This window comes from Dermacentor albipictus, unplaced genomic scaffold, assembly GCF_038994185.2.
Source record: "Dermacentor albipictus isolate Rhodes 1998 colony unplaced genomic scaffold, USDA_Dalb.pri_finalv2 scaffold_27, whole genome shotgun sequence".
NCBI lineage: Eukaryota > Metazoa > Arthropoda > Arachnida > Ixodida > Ixodidae > Dermacentor > Dermacentor albipictus.
Window position 1 is genome coordinate 1615623 of NW_027225581.1, and position 23044 is coordinate 1638666.

Below are 23044 nucleotides of genomic sequence, written 5' to 3' on the forward strand. Positions count from 1 at the left end.
CGCTCGTAGTCATACCTGGGATACGAAGCTCTCGTATTCACACATGGAATACGAGGCTCTCACAATAACACGTGGGATATGAGGCAAACATCCTATAATATCGTATGTAGGAGCCGCGTATGACAGGTACACATGAGAGTTTTCAGTAATTGGAATGCACCCCTCCTTTTTACGTTCCCGCGGAGCCCTGTGTGCGGCGGAAGACGGTGCGCTTACTGTGTGCTTTCCACCGTTGCGTGGGCAATTGCCTGTTAAACCGTTGCACGTTTTAGATTACAGATAGAGCATACAGCGCATGGCAAATATTTTATCACCTTGGACTTTAAACAATACCGCACGGCGATGGCCACGTTGACGCCGACGGCAGAAATGCAACTTGATTGTCCATATACTTGCTATGGCAATAAAACAGGTTACATCTAACTGAATAAGTTTCGCAGATCTGCTTGTGCTTTAAAACTAGGAATTTGAAGGGAGGCAGCTCTGTATGTTTGCTAAGTTGAAGAAAAGGTTTGAATGCTGCAAGATATTTTTGTAGATAGCATTTCGCTTCTTTCCTAAGTGAAGCTTGCTATTCGATTCAAGAAGAAGGAACGGGCTCGCCTGCACTTAGGATGCTCGAATAAAACGCACCGCGGATGGGATGACAAGATCGGCCTTTCACTTCGCAAACTAAGAAAAAATTGCACCATGAATATAACCTGAGAATAACGGAAAGAGAAATGTACCTTAATGAATGGAAGTAATTTGGAAACGAGTTCGCTTGTCGTCGAATTCGAAGAGGAGCGAGCTTTCCTTGTTTGGACTTCAATCATTCATTGATATATTCAACCTTAAGGGCCCGAAGGCATTAGATAAGGGTGTACATCAAAGTTGCAGAGCTTTATAAGAAAGTAGCATATGAAAGTTCATATGAAAGTTCACAGCTTGAGTCGCTCTATCTGGCTCGTCTTGTGGGCCTCTACTAGTTCTGCCCAAGTATTGTGGATGCCCAGGCTGAGCAGCTTCTCCGTCGACGTCATCGGTGGAAGCCCCAGTGCCAGCTTGTAGGTCTTTCGTATTAGGGCGTTCAATTTGTCTCTCTCGCTGTTCTTGAGACCCAGGTACGGGGGGCCGTGGGTGACTGCTGATTATCAGGGCTTGTATTAATCTGATTGTGTCCTGCTCTTTCAGGCCGAGCTTTTTGTTTGTCACTCTTCGCATCATGTGCGCGACTTGGGTAACTGTCGCTTGCAGTTTTTTAATGGCGGCGAGACCAGCACCGTCCTTCTGGAGAGTGAGGCCCAGAATACGGAGTGTGTCCACCTTGGGTATGTTGACTCCATTTAGTGTCAACGTTGGGTCAAGTGTCTCCTGCGGAGGCCGCCCTCTTGTCCTCTTTTTGAGGATCAGGAGCTCCGACTTTTCCGGCACGCATGAAAGACCGCAGCGGTGTAGATACTGCTCGGTCCTGTCGATAGCTTCCTGCAGGGCGTCTTGTTGTTCGCCCGCCGATCCCGTGCACGTCCACATGGTCAGGTCGTCTGCATACATTGCGTGACGGAAACCCCTGATGTTTTCCAAGAGGTTCGGCAATCCCCTCATCGCTATATTGAACAGCAACGGGGAGGTCACCGACCCCTGGGGGGTTCCTTTCTGTGGTATTTGGGGCTTCTTGGTCCTGAGATTCCCCAGGCCTATGGTCGCCGTTCTACCCGTCAGGAAGTCCCGGACGTAGTTGTATGTCCGCCGTCCGCAGTTGGTATCTTGTAGGCTGTTTAGCACTGCTTCGTGTGAGACGTTGTCGAAGGCTCCCTTCACGTCGAGTGCCAGGATGGCACTCTTGCGGAATGTACTGAGGCCGTCGATGACTTCTTCTTTAGGCTGAAGTAGAATGTCCTGGGTGAAGAGGTTAGGCCGGAAACCAAACATAGTGTTCGGCAGGTGCCCACCTTCTTTCAGGTAGGGCGAGAGACGATTGTGGACCATGTGCTCGAAGAGGTTTCCCGCGAATGACGTGAGAGAGATCGGACGCAGGTTCTGTAGATTGATGGACTTGCCGGGTTTCGGGATCATCATTACGTCCACGTGCTTCCAGGAAGCCGGTATACTGCCGGTCTCCGAGCTTTCATGTATATACTTTAGTAAACTCTCCGTCGCCCCATCATCCAGGTTATGGAGGGTGTTGTTGTTAATTTTATCCCTGCCGGGCATCGTGTGACCGATGGGGTGGAATTGAACGTCGGCCGTCGAGCTCGGTACTCTAACCAATAGGCCACGAGCACGCGTACACTCCTCTCATTCGAAAGCCAGTAAGCTCTGAAATGCTTGGCGCGTGCGCCGCGTGTCGCTTCCTGGTGCTGCCGCTACAGCTGGCGCTTTGTAGCGCGTATCTCCGGGACCGCCCCACTTTCGTAGCCATTTTCGCTACGTAAAAACGGCAACCTTAGACTAGATTCATGACCGCCCAAGTTCATAACGATTTATTTCTTCGCCGATGTACAAATTCCATCGTAGTTTTAACATACACTAGATGACATATTCATTGGTACGATCCGAAATGAGCACGTTTCGGGGAGCAGAAGAATGCGAAACGCACTCGCAAGCACGGTGACTGCGCGCATGTGGGGTTGCCCAAAAGTAGACACGGCGGCAGCGCGGCCGGCGACAAGACAGGTGCCGACAGGCGACGACGCTACCTTCGAGCATCGAACGCGCTGTGAAAACTGTAGGATGCAAGCACGCACACGCTACAAACATACATGGGTGAGGTCTTCGAATTTCCTGTGACGTACCCTCCGTCCGTAAAGCCAGTATAGTTTTTTATCCAATGTCCGTGGTACTAGAGATCAAAGAACGACCGCGCTTTGAGATCGCAGCACGCAGCCGCTATAACCATTGATTTCAAAGAGCTTAGGATTCAACAGCGGCCGCAACAGTATCACAGCTAATCGCTGTATCTGCGGCTGCTCGCGTCTCTCGCCTTGCAAAAAGCACGCGATTTATTTGAGCCTCGCCGAACTGTCGTCTTCTCATCTCCGAAGCCTGCAGGTCTTGTATGTTCAGTTAAGAACACCAAAGGGAAATGAAAGAAACACAGGAAACAGAACCTTATCATACCTTACTTGTCACCTCGTCATCTGCAAAGGCGCTACAAACTATTTTAGAAGCTTTATTTTTGTAAAAATAGCAAAACTAGTAGTAATGTTTATTTCTAGGTGGCGCGACAAACTTCAAGGTAGCGTTCGGGTGTGTATGTGTGCGCGCAAGCGGGTGCAACCGAGCTTCGTTTTGCGCACACTTTTGCAACAGTACACATGGTTACCGGTAGTTTCGTAGTCGCATTTTTCGGTCGTAGTACGTATTGTTTACGCTACAAGTTAGGTTTTTCTTAAAAATTTGTGAAGGTTAGTTGATGAAAAATTCTTGCTAATTAATTAGTGGTTTTTAAGTGCCGTTATTTTGTGTTTGAAAGGTTTTATAACTGAATACGATAGTGAAGCTGTGAACGGCTTTCGGACTCAGTTATTTGGTTGCAGATGTGTGGTGGTTGACGCCTCGCGCTTTTTGATGAAAAAACTTTTTTTTCTTTTCGGACATCATGACGCAAATTTCAGTGAAATGCTTTAACGACGATAAGTGGGACGTTTATCCATTGAAGTGGTTGGCTCCCGCAGGTACTAGTCTTCTACTGATTTGCGAGCCTGGTTGTTTTGATGAGTTGCGCGGCAGAGGTCATGATGCCTGCTGAAGAGAAGGCACCCCGAAACAGTCGCAGCCGCACTTCTGAAGATAGGTAAGTAATCTCGTTTTCTTGGGCACATAGCCTTTTTTTTCTCTTTTGACATTGACGAGCGTGAGATGCTAAGCACACCGTTTACTTTCTTCAAGCAAACGGCATGCCCCGGAGCAAATGCGCGCGATACTAACTCTCGCTGCCGCCGTCACTTCGCTTGAAACAATGGTAGGTGTAGAGGCAGCGGCGTCCCATGTGCGTAAAATTACATCATTTCATTTTGTTCACGTCTAATAACGTTTCCTTCATTTGTATGAGAAAACACAATTGGACCATCAGGACCGGCTTCTCTGCGCAGTGATAATTCTGTACAGTGGCCACGTCATCTTTCATGGGGGCTCACATGGGCCGTCTAAGCGCTTGTTATCGCGTTCCGATACGTGAGAGGCGCGCTGCCTTTCAAGGTATTTAAGCAGGCACTATGAGCTTAGGCGAACCGCGACAAATAATTGTGCAGCAGGTGTGCAACAGGTGTGCAGCTGTGCTACGCTTGTACCACACTCGTACCGGAAGGCAGTGTTGCACTTCACACTTACGCATTTCGTAACTATGGCAGCCGCCGTAGCAACTATGGCGACCGCCCTGCAGCGGCCGCATTCCAAAGGAGCGGAATGCAAAAACGCTCGTGCATTGTGCATTGTATACACGTAAAAATTTGCAGGAAGCCAAAATAATACGCAGTCCCCACCTACGACGTGCCTCATAATCAGATCGTTGGTTTGGCACATGGAACATCAGAATTATTTTTTTTCCGTAGTGGCTCATCGTATACCATACGGTAAGTGCGATTCCCTTTTGTGCCGTAGCGCTTAAGCGCGCCTCGATTTAGGTTGCGGCTAATGATGCGGCGCACTACAAAATATATTTCGCCTCTTTGGGATTTGCGGAGAACGGCCAACCGATTAGCCACAGACTCCGCACGGTGACTGTACACGGATACACAGCGCAAATGAACAGAGGTGTGGCGACGACGTCGGCAAAGGACACAGCCGCCGACGGGCTCACCTTATCTCCTATCACCGCCAAAACTAACGCAGTAAGCATCTTTATCTAGCGTGGCGGGTTGCCGTTGAAGGCGTACTTTACAATTTTAATAGGCGTTAACCGAAACATGCCACAGTTCTCTGCTGCCTCTTTGAGTTGGACCGATCCAAATGTGCGTTGCTTCCAGAAGCGAAAGCAGCGCCAATCGGCGCGTTGTCGCCTCGAGCTAAGCGTGGCACTCGAGCACCGTTTGCGCGATGAAGAATGACGCGTGCATGAAGCTAGCTCACTGCGCCGATGCTGCCGCGCAAAACGCGCAAGGGCGTGCACGCGACGTTCTTCACACAAATCGCGCGGGATGATCGCAGCCACGCCGGAGCGGCTACCTTCAAAGAAGTACATGTTCTCACTCGTACAGGCGCGCTCACGCTCGCATCGCTTTCGGCCTATCTTTAGGTCATTCCTTTGCTGAACTTCTACCCAAAGATTCGATATCTGCTTGGTATCGGCTATGCACTGTCGCGTGGTCTTTGGTTCTGCGAGAGAGCCGGGAATATTTTTCCCCGCTGTGAAACATCGCAGTGCGTGTTTTAGCTAACATTTACCGTAGCAACGCATTTCTTGCTTTTCTCGGTGGCACTCGTAAAAAGTCGCAAATTTTTACTTGCCAGTATAGTGTGTACTTCTGTTTCGTGCGTAGTTATGTGCAGTGTATGGCATATTCTTAATCCGCGTAATCTCATTTTCTGTCCACATTCCCTTCTCACAGGTTATGCATGCAGCAAATTCCCAGGTGCTAAAGTGTTCTATGCCGAAAGAAAATTGGCGTCGTGCAAGAGACACCCGTTGATATCTGGCTGATGTGATGTGGCAAGCTCGCATCTCTGTTGCCACTCTCCATCAAATGGCATTTTCAACTATTTTTTGTGCCGCTCTGTGGTGTACTAGTTGCCGCATGGACGCTGTGAAGGCTTACTTTTGATTTGCTCTGGCGTTTAGTACTGAAGGCCGGGCTACCTTTTGAGGGGAGGCATTTACTTTTGTTTGTGGGAATGTTTACCAGCCTAATCAAGTGATACGTGCGTACCGTAAACAGCAGCACGAACAGAGGCGGACGACGAAATAGGTAGGAGCACACACGAGCAAAGCTCAACTAAAAGTTTACTTTTGATGACAGAGGTATTAAACACACTGGTCAACTTGACAAAGGTAAAAATCCGTGCATGCGTGGCAAAAACAGCCACGTGCGACAAGAAAAAAATGTGAAAAAGCCATGTCATGCAGAATAAACGTGCGTGAAAAACGACAACTATCGGACAAATCTTTCGAAAAAGCGAAAGTTTGTCCCAAAAGTGATACTACCCAACGAGAAATACTCTATTGAGAACGGCAAATTTTCCCACTAAAGGCAACAGATAACTTGGCTATGCATTTGTTTCGTTTGTGATCAATAAATATTGCTTCTGGAACTCCTCTGGTGTGGCGGTGTAGAGCAGAAAGAACGATTATTTCACCACAAAGATCAGAACACAGGAGGACTTATGGAAGCATTATTTATTGATCACGAAGAAATATTCGCAAGAAAGATTTATGTGACCCTTTGTGGGAAAGAGTTACTGCAGTACTGCTCGTTAATATCACTTACAGGACAAACCTCTCAGTTTTCACGTTTTTGTTAGTTTTTGACGCACATGTTTATTGTACAGGACGTATTTCGGTCCTTTATTGTTGTGCCGGGCTGTTTCTGCTGCGCATCCATGGCTTTTTTTCTGTGAGGTTGGCCAGTGTGTCTAACATCTCGGAATTCACGAATAAACTTCTAGTTGAGCCAGCATTCATGTGTGTTCCTAACTTAATTCATCCTTCTCTTCTCTGTTTGGGCGGTCGTCAAATATAAATGTACACCCAATGGGCGTAGTGTCCATATAATTGATACATGAAGTTATTGGCACTGTTTATTTCAGGAAGAACGCTGTAGGGTCTTATGTTCTCTTTGCTTTTAACACTGAGTACATTTTTCTAGTTCAACTTCAAGGAGCCCCTGAGGAAGCCAATAAAAGTTATGGTAACTTCCTATGTGTGTGAGATTTATAAATTTCATCCATTCAAGGCATGACATTGCACATGCCTGATTGTAGGTTGCAAGCATTCGTGACAAGATCTACTTTACGGTTCTCATGACGTTTCTTTGTACTGTGCTGCATTCTCCAGGAACATGAACCTTTTTTATGCTCTAAGTGCAGGCGTTCTTTTTCTATGCGTTGAAGCGAAAATTGTGAGCTTAAATATGCATATATATCACTTTCCTCGTCACTTTTTTCAACGCGGGGGCTGTAGCTCCCTCCGTGTTTCAGTTACTGCTTTGTCCCAATTTTTATGCAACCTTTATGTATTTCATTCTGCAAAATTCTCGTGCTATTTTAATAACATTTTACCTGCGAAATTGAGGTAATCGGTGTTTCGTATATGCATTTATTTGCGTTTTTCATTGTCTCACCAATCTGGCTGCCGAGTCATTGGAACCTTTTGTCATCCTTTATGACTATTTCTGGGGTACATGATACTGAAAGTGCAGGTGACCATTGATTTGGCTGTTTGGAACTGTGTTAGCCATGCGTTACTACCAATTTTCAACTTCAACTCATTGGCGCGTAGCCGCTGAGCCGCGGCCGAGTGTTGTAGCTCCTCGGCCATCAAAATTACTCGTCTTTGAAGCGCCAGTGATACCGAGCACGCTGCTCCGCCTTAACCTTGCGAATAAAGTTATTTGAAGCGCAAAAGGTCGCAGGGTAATGCACCATCGTAACTAACACTAGTAACAAACACAGTGAATGTGGCGTCAATTCCAAAAAGTGAAGTATGGATTTCGGTCGACCTTTCAGTGATCTTTTATTTATTTTATTTGTTTAGAAATACTGTCAACCCTCAGTTGAGGGTCATAACAGGGAGGGATGTTACATATACGTTCATACAAGACAGCCAGATACAAAACAAATATGCACATGCACTACAGTGTCCTACGGATACAATACAAGATACGATATACAGACTGGAAGACATATATGCAAATGTTCAACCAGGTGCCGTACGCACACAAACAGAAAAAAAGGAAAAAGAGAAAAAAAGAAAACACTTTACAATATCCACATGGTACAGTTTTAGTAAAGAACCTTGATTGCATTTGTAAACAATGCAGTATCAGAACTGCGAACAATTTCTGCAGGCAGCTTGTTCCACAGCTCTATTGACACTGGGAAGAACGAACAACGAACGGCATTGGTTGGGGACAAGTACGGTTGAATAGCTTAACTATGATTTGAGCGGCAGCTCAGTCTGCCTGGAGGTTTTAAATACAAATCTTTATTACTTTTATTTCGCCGTGAATTATTTGAAATAACGTTTTTACTCTCTGCTTCTTGCACTGATCTCCCAATAAATCAAGACCGCAAGACTTTAACATCGACAAAACTGAGTCTCTCCTTCTACATTTCGAACAAATAAAGCGCACCGCCTGGCGTTGCACCTTCTCTATTTTGGCCCACATTACCTTTTGATGGGGCGCCCATGTTACTAACGCATATTGTAGGGATGGTCGAATAAGAAATCTATAAGCCAGCAGTTTAACAACTTTTGTTGCCCTCCCCAGTTTTGCTCTTAAAAAACCCAATTTTTTCTGTGCCGCAGAGCACACTCTTTCTACTTGATTGTGCCATTTTAAATCATGCGAAATAGAGACACCAAGATATTTGAAACAAGGAACATTAACTAGATTGTAGCCTTGAATATCGTACTGAAAAGTAACAATATTCTTTTTTGCAGTGATATGCGTGTACGTAGTCTCATCAAAATTAATTCGCATTTCCCACTTGTAACACCAACTCCCAAATGCCTGAAGGTTTCGGTTGAGCTTAATCTGATCCTCTAAACAAGATACCGTCGCAAAAATCAATCAGTCATCTGCAAAGAGTTTTAGCAGAACTATCTAAAGCGGTTGCTACATCATTGATGTAAAGCAGAAAAAGTGTTGGCCCTAACACGGACCCCTGTGGTACTCCTGAGTATACATCTACAAAACCAGCCTCGGAACCATCAACGCGAACTGCCTGCTTGCGGTTAGTTAAATAATTTTCAATCCATTTTAGAACGTCGCCATTTATACCTGCTTTGTACAGTTTTAAAAGTAATTTACGATGGCAAACCTTATCAAAGGTTTTGGCAAAATGACCGCATATAACATCCATTTGTTCAAGGTTGTCCATAGCTTTGGAAAAATCGTGTAAGGCCTCAATGAGCTGTGTTACTGTGGAAAGTCCCCGTCGGAACCCATGCTGACATGCGCAAAGGAGGCCATTTGATTCTAGGAAGATAATTATATGTTTTGCTCTGACGTGTTCCATAACCTTGCAGCAAACTGACGTAAGGGATAGAGGATGGTAGTTATTCATTAGAGTACGATTGCCACTTTTAAATATGGGGATAACTACAGCACAACGCCAGTCCTGTGGCACGGAATGGGTGCATAGTGATTTCTGAAAAACAGTTACCAAATACAATGATATCCCCTCAGCATACCTTTTCAAAAAGCCAGTAGGTTTTCCGTCTGGCCCAGAAGCCTTCTTTCTAACTCTAGCAACTGCTGGAATACTCCCCTCTGAGTAAAGTTGATAGCGTCCATGGAACTTTTGCTGAAAGATGCCCCATCATCTACTGAAAATGGTCAATCACTGCACGTGAATACTGATTGGAAATATTTATTTAATCCATCAGCGATAACACCTTTTTCTTCTACTAGAACATTTCCTACCGTCATTTACTTCATTTTTTTCCTTTCTGCGGTCTAAATAACGCCAAACTTTTTCTGGGGAAATCTTAAGAAAATCTCTTACAGTCCGATTAAATAATATTTGCTTCGAACTGAGTAACAAAGCCTTTATACTCTGACGTACTGCGTGTATTTCCCTAGGATCTGCTTTTCCTTTGCGCAGCCTTTTTAATTTCCGTTTCGCGTGAACAATATCCCTAGTTATCCATGTGTTACTCCGCTTCGTTTTCTTGAGTCGGGTCGGAACAAACTGATCTATGCAGGCTTTAATAATAGCATGAAAGCGCTGCCACAAATCTTCCACTGTTTCGACCTCGGAGACATTTTCAAATTCGTTGAAACACTTTTCTAAATAATCTAGAATACACGTATCATCGGCCTTAGCATAGTCTTTGACTTCACCACGTACAGTAGGTTTTGTAGGTGGTGGTGTACAAGTAAGCACATCCAGCAAAATGATTTTGTGATCAGATATACCACCGGTGACTGCCATTTCATAATCGCCTACTTTATGGGAAAGGAACACCAAATCAAGCAATGACTGCGATTGGGACGTTATACGTTTGTTTTCCTTCACTATTTGCTTTAGGTTATGAAAAAATGTGATAGCCAATAATTTTGCGGCACTAGAAATTTCTGCATTTCCAGGCGAAATAAGTTCCCAATTGATATGTGGCAAGCTAAAAATCACCAGTCATTATTTGCCTGGTGTTCCTGTTTACATGTGAGCAAAGAAACGTACTTAACATATCTAGAAAATCAGGTGAAGTAGTTGGCGGCCTATAAACGACTCCTATGCGGTACGACATGCCAGAAAACATGATTTTACACCACACCGAATCCGACATGTGACACATAACCGTACAGGCTGTCAGCGATGATGTAACAATAATGGCCACACCACCACCAAGAGAGTCCCGATCCCACCTGAACATTGTGTAGCCAGGTGGGATAATGCAGTCGCAAGAAATAGCCCTGTAGAGCCATGTTTCTGTAATGCAAATGACGTGCGGTCACTCAGACAGCAACAGACATTCTAATTCAGTAACCTTGTTAAGAATACTGCGGGCATTGAATGAAACGATTCTGAGTTATGCTGTATTTTAACTGCAGGAAGGCATGCCCGTCTTGTCATTGCAAGCTTGCCCTGACACTTTGCGATTGCTATGGTGGCCCTTCTATCGAGGTACAGGCTGCCATCGTAACGTTAAAGTCCTCTGAATTTCGAATATTTGTGTTAAAATGGTAAATGTTTCTATAACATAGCAGCGGCATCGTAGCTGCCGTCATGTAAGAAGGGAGACGTTGACGACCCAGTGGTTAGCCGAGAACAACGCACACATGTTTATTGCATGTATAAAGTAAAAGTGGAAAGGGAAAAGGAGGAGTGAACATGGAAAAAGAAATTGGAGCCTGCGCATTGACAGCGTGCACATGACGCGGCGGTTTGATACCACATTTTACAACACTTCTTCCCTCTTAAAAACGCTGCACTGGCTTGCGGGATATTGTGGAGCATCGAACAGGTTACATCGCTACTTGGTCTGCCGCGGATGCCACGAGTGTTGGAACAGGTACCTGGTGGTCCATGTCTCGAAACACTTCTTGGGGTGAAGATTCTCCCGCGTCGTCGGGGCTCGCGGATGGCTCTTGGTACAGTGATGGTGCGCTCTGAGTACTGTCTCTGCTCATCGAGCCTGGGTCGGTTCGTGGAAATTCATGTGGAGCAGATTCGGTACGAGTGCGCACTTGGTCGATGTGACGCCGCACGATTGCTTGAGGAGTCTCCACTGTGACCACCCGTCCTCCCGATGTCGCTGTTACCCGTGCTGGTATCCATTTACCATTTGACCCGTAGTTGCGGACACGTACACTACAGTCCGCTGGAAGCAACCATTCGTCGTTTTCCTTTATAGAATTAGACACAGTTGCCACCGGGAAGCAGGTGTCCAGGCGCGATCGTATCTGGTACCCCAGCAGCATTTCCAATAGTGATTTTGCGGTTTTCTGGGGAATCCTGTAATTAAGCAGAAAACGCATAAGGTTATGCTCCAGCTTTCCGCGTCTGATCTTCCGGAGACCATCCTTGATTGTCCTTACTGCCCTCTCCGCCGCTCCGTTTGAGTGCGGGTGATAGGGGGCGGTTCTTAGGTGTGTAATGTTGTTCCTGTCGGCAATGGTTGCAAATTCTTGGCTAGTGAACTGTGTTCCATTGTCAGATACGAGGGTTCTTGGTACCCCTAAATGGCTAAATATATCCCGTAGGCAGTCCATGGTCGTTGCCGAAGTAGCCTGGTTCAGTGGCACTGCTTCTATCCACTTAGTGTGGGAATCTACTACCACAAGAACCATTTTACCTTCTATTGCTCCTGCAAAGTCGACGTGAACCCGCGACCATCTCTCCTGCGTTTGAGGCCAGTTTAACGGTGGGGCAGCTGGTGGCATAGGCAAATTGGCAATGCCATTCTCGCATTGCGCTACCGTGAGCTCTACTTCGCGGTCTATTCCTGGCCACCAAAACAAGGACCGCGCAACTGTTTTCATTGTCGAGGACCCCTGATGCGTTTCATGCAATAATTCTTGCTAGCGCTTACGTGCTGCCACAGGTATGACGACACGGTGTCCCGAATAGGCGAGGTCGTGAGCAAGGGATAGCTCCAACTTGCGATCAGGAAAGGGGACCAAGGAAGGGTCAAGTCGTTCTGTGCCTTTCGGCCACCCGTGTAACACGTTTTGCTTTACGCGAGCTAAGGTTGAGTCATTGGCGGTCAGCTCCTTCAGCTCACATGTTGTGAGTATCCCTTCATCCGGGCTTCTAAAACAAAATGCGTACTCTTCAGGGTAGGGTTCCGTAACGAGATCGGAGCCGGGCAGGGGCAGTCTGCTCTGTGCATCCGCATTCAGTAGCAGCCTTCCCGGAGCATATTCGAGCTTGTAATGGTAGCCTCCCAGGTAGATGGCCCAGCGTTGGATGCGAGCTGCAGCCATGGCAGGCGTCTGGCGGTCCGGCCTCAGCAGTCCTAGAAGTGGCTGGTGGTCGCTACCCAGGACGAACTCCCGACCTAAAAGGTAATCCCAGAACTTAGTCACCCCAAAAACAAGTGCCAGTACTTCACGTTCTAATTGAGAATAATTTATTTCGGCTTTTGTCAGGGTTCTTCAACGGAACCCGACTGGTCTGTTGGTGCATCCAATGGTGTGAAAAAGAACAGCGCCTATACCACGAGCAGATGCGTCGCATTCCAACTTCAATTGCCTCGACGGATCAAAATGCACAAGGACCTCGGCGTCCTTAAGATGTTGCTTTGCCTTCCGAAATGCAGATTCCTGTGATAACTTCCACTGCCAGCACGCGTTTTTTTCTAGCAACTGGTACAATGGGAACAATGTATCTGACATATTCGGCAAAAACTTTGAATAGAACGAGATCATCCCAAGGAACGAACGTAGCTCACTTAGGTTTTCGACACTGGGGGCATTCATTATAGCATCTACATTCTTCTCAGTTGGGTGAAGGCTGGTATGATCAATACAATGCCCAAAGTAAGTGACAGATGGCTTGCTAAATTTACACTTGTCGTATGTGAACTTCACGCCGTGTTTTCTGAACCGTTCTAACACAATTTGCAATCGAGGTCCGCAGTATTCAACCGTTTCCGCGACTAGAACGTCATCCAAGTAAGCCTGAACGCCTGGTAACCCAGGCAGTATGGTCTCAAGTTTTCTTTGGAAAATTGCGGGAGCCGAGGAAATGCCGAACGGAAGCCTATTGTAACAAAACAGGCCTTTGTGAGTGTTAATAACCAAAGCTTCCTAGAGTCCTCGTTCAAAAGCACCTGGTTATAAGCATCCCGCAAGTCGAGTGTACTGAACAACTGGCATCCTCCTAATGACGGAAAGATATCTTGAATTATCGGCAGTTGGTACTGCTCCGTGGCGCAAGCAGGATTTAGAGTAGCTTTAAAAGCACCGCAAATTCTCACCGAGCCATCTTTCTTCAGAACGGGTACAATGGGCGCCGCCCAATTCGAACGCTTGACTGGGGATATAACACCCAGCGACACTAACCGGTCAAATTCGTGCGATACCTTGTCACGTAGAGCATATCGAATAGGTCTCGCCTTACAGAATTTGGGAAGAGCGTCGCCCTTCAGCAGAAGGCTGGCTGGTGATCCCTTGATCAACCCCAAGGTTACCGAGAAAACTTCCTGGTATGTGTCGCGAATGGCATGGATCTTGTGACAGTCCACTTGATTCGCCATGGCTTCGCCTTCACCCGTCACTTGTAGTTCTGGAACGCCCGCTTGTTCCAGGAGCGTTAGTAGGTCTCCGCCGCACAAGCTTGGTCCGGGGCAGTCCAGCAGGGCAAGGGGACAGCTAACACAAATATCGCAGTATTTCACAAAAAGTTGAAGCTCGCCCACCATCGGCATTCTTCCATTGTAGTAGGATAGCTTCACATGTGAAAGTTTCAAGCTTGGCCAGCATTTGCGGTGTTTATCAAAAAGCTGTCGCGATATTACACACACCGGGGAACCAGTATCTCCTTCCATGGATAAATCCACGCCTCCCCAACTAAACGTTCATCGAATTGGTGGCTCAAGAGCATTCTTCCTTGCTGACGCCAACCTGCAGGTTTGCTCACTATCCCTGTTGTCCTCTTCTGAAACGGCGTCTTCCAACGCCAAGGCTTTCGCGTGATGGACTCGCCGATTGCTGGGAACACCGTTACGATTGCAGCTGCGACACATTTTTGCCAAGTGACCCCTCTGACCATAAGAGTAACATAGGGCTTTAGCCCATCGACAGCTGTTGCTATCGTGTGTAAAACTGCCACACCTTCCGCACTCCGCTCGCCCTGCACTTTCCGTGCTTGATCTCGATGGTAGCATGCGATGTGCTTCCACTTGACGCACAGGCGGTACGTCTACGGCCATTGTCCTGGCATCTGTTTCGGCAGTTTCAGCGGCTATTGCTATCGACTCCACTTCCTCCAGCGTTAATTCCTCCTTTGAGAGAAGTTGCTTTTGCATAGCCCTTAAACGCACGCTATAGGCAATTCTGTCTCGAAGTAGCCTGCTCAGGGAGTCGCCAAAATTGCAATTGTCAGCTATGCGACGAAAAATTCACGAATGGATTCATTCTCACACTGACAGCGGTTGAAAAACTGGAAACGTTCAGCGATTTCGTTGAGCTTGGGTCATAATGGTCATTTAACACCCAGACTACTTCGTCATAGCTTAGGGCATTGTGCATTGCAGGTGCTATCCATCCCATTAGGATTTGGACCGTCGACATGCTAAATGCAGCCACTAGAAGTGCCCTCTTCTTAATAGAATCCGAAATGGCATTAGCTTGAAAATACGCTTCCACTTTGATGAGGTAAGGCTTCCACTTATCTGCGACGTCGTCGAAGTTAGCAAGCATGTAGGAGGCCATCGTGGTCAGCGGTACGGCTGTCTCCGGGTACTTAGCGTTCGGTTCTACCTTGACTGCGTGGGTGCCTTCCTGGCTCGTCACCACTGTAACATAGCAGCGGCAGCGTAGCTGCCGTCATGTAAGAAGGGAGACGTTGACGACCCAGTGGTTAACCGAGAACAACGCACAAGTGTTTAATGCACGTATAAAGTAAAAGGAGAAAGGGAAAAGGAGGAGTGAACATAGAAAAAGAACTTGGCGCCTGCGCATTGACAGCGCGCACATGACGCGGTGGTTTGATACCACATTTTACAACAGTTTCCGTTATTCGAATTGAAAGCGACGGTAAAGATCAAGCAACAAAAATCATGAAAAAACTCTTGTAGAACCGAGAAAATAAACACTAGGCAGATAAACCTAGGCAGCTAAACCACTTTTAGGTAAACACTAGGCAGATAAACCTTCAGCTTTTTTTATAAAGAAAGAAATGTAAATATAATATTTATGCACACAAAGATAAATATAATATTTATGGGTACTTGCCTTCAAATCTTCTGCATTGTTCAATATCGTTCTGCGGAAAACTACGGCATTCTGTAAAAAGAAAAAAAAGTCGCACGGCTAGTAAAAGCTTTTGAAAGAATTCAGGCGACTGTTTTTGTGAGGAACTCGCTCAAAATATTTATTCATTTTTATAATATGGATACAGATTTTCGAAAAAAATAAAGAACGTATATGAGTGTATAACAGGCTCGCTTTTCGAAGCAACTTTAGAAAACTTTGCATTTTAATTCGCATTCTCAAAGACCACCTTATATACGCTGATGATGTCTGGTAAGCCTGAAAATGGTCGTATATTTATTTTATTTATTTATTTAAGAATACTGCAGGCCTTAGAAGGCCCAGGCAGGAGGGGAAGGGTACATACAAAAAAAGAAAACACAATAGATTGGCAAAGGAGTAAAAAAAAGAAAGCTCCGGAAAAATGTAATAGAAACTACAGTCGCATAATGAGTAAAGCACCTCTAAATAATGCACAGAGAATGGCAGATACAAATTGAAACACTGTTTCACAAGCAAAATTTCAAGGCACAGGAAATGTAACAGAAAAAAACAGAGTGCCTAATTCAAAATTACTGCAACGCGCAAATGAATAAATATTGGACAATGATACAAATTGAAACGAGATTTCGTGAGAACAAGCAATAAAATTAAATAGTAATAGACGCTGTTGAGTCAGTGCTGAGAAGTTTGTTATAGGGTAGGCTGTTCCATTCCGTTACTGTTCGAGGGAAAAAGGAAGACATAAAGACATTGGTTCTACCATTATAAGGCGTTAATATAAAGTGAATATAACGGGAATACACTAGAATACTTGCACCCCTGCATGCCATTCTTTTCATTGTACTAGCTTTTTTGCTTTTGGTAATAAAATCAAATTATGGAAGTTCTAAGATGTGGGCTGAATGCTCGACCACCTTTTTCGCTGAGCTCATGCTTAGTTTATCATCATCATTATTATCATCATCATCATCATCATCATCATAATCAGCCTGGTTATGCCCACTGCTGGGCAAAGGCCTCTCTCATACTTCTCCAACTACCCCAGTCATGTGCTAATTGTGGCCATATTGTCCCCGCAAACTTCTTAATTTCATCTGCCCACCTAACTTTCTGTCGTCCACTGCTGCACTTCCCTTCCTCGGAAACTAGTCCGTAACCCTTAATGACCATCGGTTATCTTCCCTTCTCATTACATGTCCTGCCCATGCCCATTTCTTTTTCTTGATTTCAACTAAGATGTCATTACCTCGCGATTGTTCCCTCACCCAATCACTCTATTCTTATCCCTTAACGTTACCCCTATCATTCTTCTTTCCATAGCTCGTTGCGTTGTCCGTTTAGTTCATAAGATCTCGCAATTTCCTGTACACGTGCTCTTGAGCGGTAAGATACTGAACTCTAAACTATAAAACTTGAACTATCCGGTTAGTTGATCTTGAATTGCCTTGTCAATGCTTCCTTTTGTAAATGCGATGAATTTTTCTCTTTAATTTTCCACATCAGCAAGATACGGAGAGGTTTGTAATAATAAGACATAATTTAGCTGTCTGTAGACGGCCTCCTTTCGTGCGTAATTCCACCCAGAATTACCGCCAACGTTGGATGGAATGTCCTCACAATATCAGTATTATAATCGCCAGGCACGTACGCAGGTTGTTTTTTTTTCGAGAGGGGGGGGGCAACCCAAGATAACTTCTCTATGTAATGGGGGGAGGGTACTTTTACTAGTACAAATGTAGTACGCAGTTCTTGCCCCTGGAACTGCGACTGTTAGTTTTCCTCTCAGGCTGGGCTGGGTCGGCGAACCATCGGGGGAAATGGATCGGTGACGTGGGATAGGTGACCGGCGTGCGTCGAAATGGAGGCGACTGTAAGATGAGTCCGGAGGAAGGCTAGATGGGTCCTGACGCGGAATTCGAGCAGGCCTGTAGCTTGAGGCGCCCCCACTGTTAGGTAAACGGGGGCTGCGACGGCGGCATAATCGTGCTACGTGGCCCGGAAAATGGCAGAAATAGCATATTGGCCGGTTGTCAGATGTACGCCACGGGTTGACGATAGGGGCTCCAGCGGCCGAGTAAAGGACGACCATCGGGCGTGAAGGTGGCGGCGGCACATGAAGGTGCCAGTGGCCCGGTAGGCATCAGGAGCCGGAGGAGCGTAAGGCCGGGCGACAACGTCAGCGTAAGTTAGCGGTCCAGCTGCAGGCTGCGGAGGAGGGGCTGATGGCAGCGCCGCGGCATCTTGTGTCTGAAGGACGTGGTGAAGCGAGGGAGCCAAGGTTGTCGACGGCTTGGGTGTCCTGTTTGCCAGAGAGAGTTGGCGTGCCACTTCCTGATGGATGAAGTCCTTTATCTGCGGCATTAAAGCAGAGATGTCGGCAGCGTCGCGGCCGAAATCCAACGGAGATAGATCCGTGGTGTCCTGCTGAGCAGCGCGAGTTGATGCACGCTGCTTGCGCAGCTCGTCGAACTGTTGACAGAGCTGTACGACCTCGGAAATCGTCCGTGGACCCTTCGCGACGAGCATCTGGAAGGCTTGGTCATCGATGCCTTTCATGACGTGCTTGATCTTGTCAGCTTCGTCCATAGATGAGTTGACGCACTTGCAAAGCGAGAACACATTTTCAATATAACTAGTGAAGGTCTCCTCCTGGCGTTGAGGTCGACCACGCAAGCGCTGCTCAGCGCGAAGCCCGCGAACGGCGGGACGAAGACCTCTGCCAAAGTTGCCGTGAAAGCCGACCAGGTGGTAAAATCGGCTTCATGATTGCGGAACCATAGGTTTGCCAAGTCAGTCAAGTAAAAGATGACATTTGTCAGCTTGGCGCGGTCGTCCCACCTATTATAGGCGCTTACACGGTCATATTCGGCGAGCCAGTCCTCCACGTCGTGGTCGTCTGTGCCGCTAAATATAGCCAGATCGCGATGCCGGGTGACGCCAGAACAGACGATGGCGGGGGGCACGGAAGCAGCAGCCTGGGATGGTCCCAGTTCATCCATTGCAACAGCTGGTGGTAGCGTGCGGCTGGGGAGTTCCAGGATGTCGAAGGGAAACCCAGCAGCTCCACCAAATGCAAGGCGGGTGTTCGACTAGCAGAAGGGTCATTAGTTATAGGTTTTAACGCTAGGCTTAAACAGGTCGGCGCTATATCGTAACGGGGAAGCAAGCACTTCACGTCGTCTTCTCATGCACCAGCACACCAGCACCATGCCCACTGCCCAGTGCCTTCAGTACACAGGCATTAACTCATCATACGTCGGCCGATCCCGAAGATATTGCAATAGCGGGCCCACCCGCGGCGGGAGTGAAGCAGGCGTTAAGCGATCCCCCCAGGTGGGGCCATCCCGAAGGTATACAGTGTAATGTCAGGCCGACCCGCGGCGGAGGTGAAGCAGGCATTAAGAACTCCCCATACGTAGGCCGATCCCGAAGATATTCTAATACCGAGCGCACCCGCGGCGGGGGCGAAGCAGGCGTGAAGCACTCCCAATAAATGGGTATATCCCGAAGATTCCTATAGGCGCGTTATAGATTCCCGAGTCCACAGGGGTATGTGCCATTGACCTTCTCCCCTTTCTGCATTATTACCAAGATTGGCCCACATGATGATTTTTTGTTGTTAACGGATGCCAAAGAAAACTCATGTTAACGTAGTTAAAATGAGTTAACATGACATGAGTTAACACATGAGCTAACATGAGTTAACATGAGTTAACTCATGTTAACATGAGTAAACATAACATGAGTTAACGCATGAGTTAACGTGAGTCAACATGAGTTAACTCATGTTAACTCATGTTAACTACGTTAGTCATACACCGCGTTCGCTGTAAAAGGCAGCAAAATGTTGACCGCCAAGTAGATTGATTTGTCGACGCTTTAGGAATGTGTGTGAGGAGTGGTGCCTTGGGCGTTTACGGGTGGGGGGGGGAGTGAAGCGCTTAATTTTGCGGGGGGGGGGGGGCGTACGTGCCTGATAATCGCCCATTTTCACCAAAGATAGGTCAGTGCTCCAATAATGTTTTGTAATCGCTCACTCCATGTTTGTAGGTTCCAACTCGTTATGTCAAAAAACGCACTTTACTGGCTCTACTTGATTAAGTGGCCTATAGTAATGGGCCACCTTGTTTGATGCTTTATCAATGGTGGTAGTGAAATGGTGCCTAGGGCACAATATCATTTTGTAACAAAGGCGACGCAATTCACTCGATGCAATTTTGAAAGCATGGGTATTGTCAAACCAATTTTCATGACTAAAACAAATACAAATTATACGTGTGTAAACACAGTTCCTCTCATTGTGAAAGTTTCTGAGAAATCCTCTAAAGGCTGAATTAATATAGTTCACATGAAGGCGATGGAAAGTGCACTTCCAAACTGTTGTACCTTTTGCTTCCACGGCAAATATTGGTTTTACCTACAATGCTTGTTCTCATGTTGCACCCGACCAACATCCCCGAATCTTTCTACAAAGTTGGTCTAGACCATCTGGGACCGTTTGCCCTCTCTGTCTAAGAAATAGATGAGTTACTATTTGCGCCGATTACGGCCACACGATAGGCAATAATATGAGCTCTCTTAACAAGAGGCTCTTCTGGCATGGTGGACTTTTTCTTCTACGATGCTATCTTAGTTCATGGTTCTCCATGAAAATTACTCACTGACCACGGCCGTAGCTGCATCTGTGCAGTTACTGACGACATCCTGCGCCTATGCTGGACTAAGACTAAGTTCTTCACTTTATACCATCCATAAACTATTGGCCTCAGAGAGCAACTCAACGTGACCAACACTTGGCGCCGTATAACGTAAAACTATTGCAATATGTTTTTATTCCAATCTCCTGATGTCAGATTTGCGTAACCGCCGACGCAAGCATCGGGCGGTGGCATGCAGGGTTGTTTAAAGAGACCAATCAAATGCTTTCCTCGTTTATAGGCGGTCGCCATAGTTTGCTTTAAGAACGAATAACATTGCCTACAGTGAGTAGCTTTCTTATCTAATTGGTCGGTAAGAGGCGAGGAGCACGACTCAAGTGAAGAGGAATTCGGCGGTGCCGAGCAAGTGCGCTGAAAATCGATAACCGGATGAAGAGTGTGGTGCGGCGTCTGCGATTGGACCGCTTTCCCTTACTTAGCGTGGGGTGGCTCGCGGAAAATGGTGACAGCATGCAACGGAAGCTAAAGAATGCCTCTAAGAAGGATCATAAACAAAGAAACGTTGACTGAGCGATGTCGTAAACATGCTGAAAGTGCTCAAAAACGTTACACAGCCACGCAAAAAGTCCTACTGTACGCTAATAAACGCATGCTCTCCGGCAGATGTTAGTAGTCAGTGCCTGAGCGATCGACGGCAGCCATCTTTTATTCCATCCGGAAAGTGACAGCCTGCGTCTATTCAGAGAAAACTGAGTTTTGTTCGGCATATTATTGCATTTTTAACGCGTACACGCCTCTCTGACATGACGAGGTTTCGCGGTTTTGTGATGTTGCGTGACAGGCAGGTGAAGTGGGTGTTTCCCGAAAACTTTTGACCAATAGCCGAGGTCTAATGGTGAAAAGGCTGTGAATCAGAAATACCTATTTTTTCTTTTGTTCTGTGCAGTCATGCATAACCAGTGTGTTCACATTATATTAGGTGGGGAGTTATGGTGGTTTTTGTGACCTCGCGTGACCGACAGTGCTTGTTGTCAGATGTCAATGTCAGGTGTCGGATGTCAGATGCCAGATGTCAGATGTCAATGTTGACAGACAAGGCGACGTGGGGGTGGTTAAAAAAAAGTTGTTGGCCAATGGCGGAGGGATGATTGCAGAATTAGAACAGAAAAGTATGGGATAGCTTTACGTTATAGCACCCTTAATGTACGTACGTTTCAGCCGACTACTACGACTGGGACCTACATTCACCGTATGTGCTGCTTGCGGGTCATTACTCGGGCCAGAAACACACCACCGACTATTTACTTCTCTAGGTTGTCTACTGCCGAGAAACTCCTTTACCCTTGGATGCATTACTTTTCGGGGCACCTTTTTCTGCTAGTAAATATGCCTGCAACGCCATCAGTCGCATTGACAACGCACGGCACCTTGCCCGCACTCGTCTCCATGCCTCTAAAAAAATCAGACATCTCCATGACATCCGACAAAATACGCACACAATTCAACGGGGGTTATGATGCTCCTTCATTTCCCGACTCACCACTTGGAGGTTTCTTAGATACTGCTAAAGCAGGATGGAAGCAAAAGGCACAGTGCACCCAAAGCAGGACAAAAGGAGAACACCAGTATGCACACACGCTTGGCACTCACTTTCAACAGCGAGCTGCAGGAGGACACCATGCATCCATGCATATGCCCTTGACTCGACTGCAATATAACACGTGCTCTGAGCGTCACGACAGTACCAATCTCGACAGCAAGGCACACTTTCTGATAAAAAAATTATGTCATGTGCGTAAATGTTTCTGTTTTCCTGGTAATGAGATGGTCGTTTCGCTGATGCAAGCGTCATCGGTGACGACGATTTGATGTGCTTCAATGACGAGCCTGGTCATCTGGCTAACGCTTTTTCTGAGAATCACCGTATTTTTCGAACAGCGGGTGCTGATGAATGTTTGCAGGGCTGAGCAAGGAAACCATCCCCACGCACTTTCTCTAGATTGACTTTATGCTAACGTATTATATCTTTATTTCACTGCCTCCTCTAGGCAATGTAGCTACCTGTGCAGGTTGTAGGAGTTATGCGGAGGACACAAGGTCTATTCAAATTGGTCGATAATCTTCGAGGGAAAAGCGATCCGAAACCATTTGTCACAGACATCATGAAGGGTGATTATGGCAGCAGCATTGATTGAAGCATGGCTAGGTGAGCGGGAAATACTTGTGAAAGGAAAACGTATATTTAACTGAAAAACAAAAGACCGCGTGATATCATTCCACGAAAGTATTATTGATTATTAAATTTAAAGATATCCCTAGCAATTGAGTCTCGGGTTCTTCAACTGAAGCGGCTTGCCTGTTTTAGGTATTAGAATGATGAGGGCCGTTTTTTATTGTTGTGGTATGGTAGCGGATGGCCAGCATTGGTTTATATACTTGATAAGTTGTTCTAGAGAGGCATGATCGAGATTTCGGATCGTCTTCTTTATTATTCCGTCCTGTAGGGGCAGACTCATAGAGCACGTTGTCCTAGCGAGACTGGCCAACATTCTCGAGGATAACGATGTTCTCCCCCCTACAATGTTGCGCTTTCGGAGAAATTTCTCTACACAGGATGCAATTATCCAACTTAAGCATCAAATTATAAATAAAAGAATTCGGAACACCAAAGCTATCCTAGGATTGGCCCTAAAGAAAGCTTTTGACAGTGATAGTAAACAGACTAAATGAGCGTGGCCTAGGACCGCGAGTATACAGCTATATAGGAGACTTCTTTATTAACAGAAAGGCACACATTAAGATAGGAGACCTTAACTCTGAAGG

General features: G+C 46.4%; 1 protein-coding gene across 1 annotated transcript in view; it reads right to left on the reverse strand.

Moving 5' to 3' along the window:
• Positions 1-920: 920 nt before the first annotated feature.
• LOC139052590 (uncharacterized) overlaps positions 921-23044 on the reverse strand; it is a 239935-nt gene continuing 217811 nt past the window's right edge. The window contains exons 5-7 of the mRNA XM_070529674.1: positions 15543-15593; positions 10447-10572; positions 921-1123 (exon numbers count right to left, since the gene is read on the reverse strand). Of these exons, the coding sequence (XP_070385775.1) occupies positions 921-1123; positions 10447-10572; positions 15543-15593 (380 nt within the window). The remainder of the gene's footprint in view (positions 1124-10446; positions 10573-15542; positions 15594-23044) is intronic.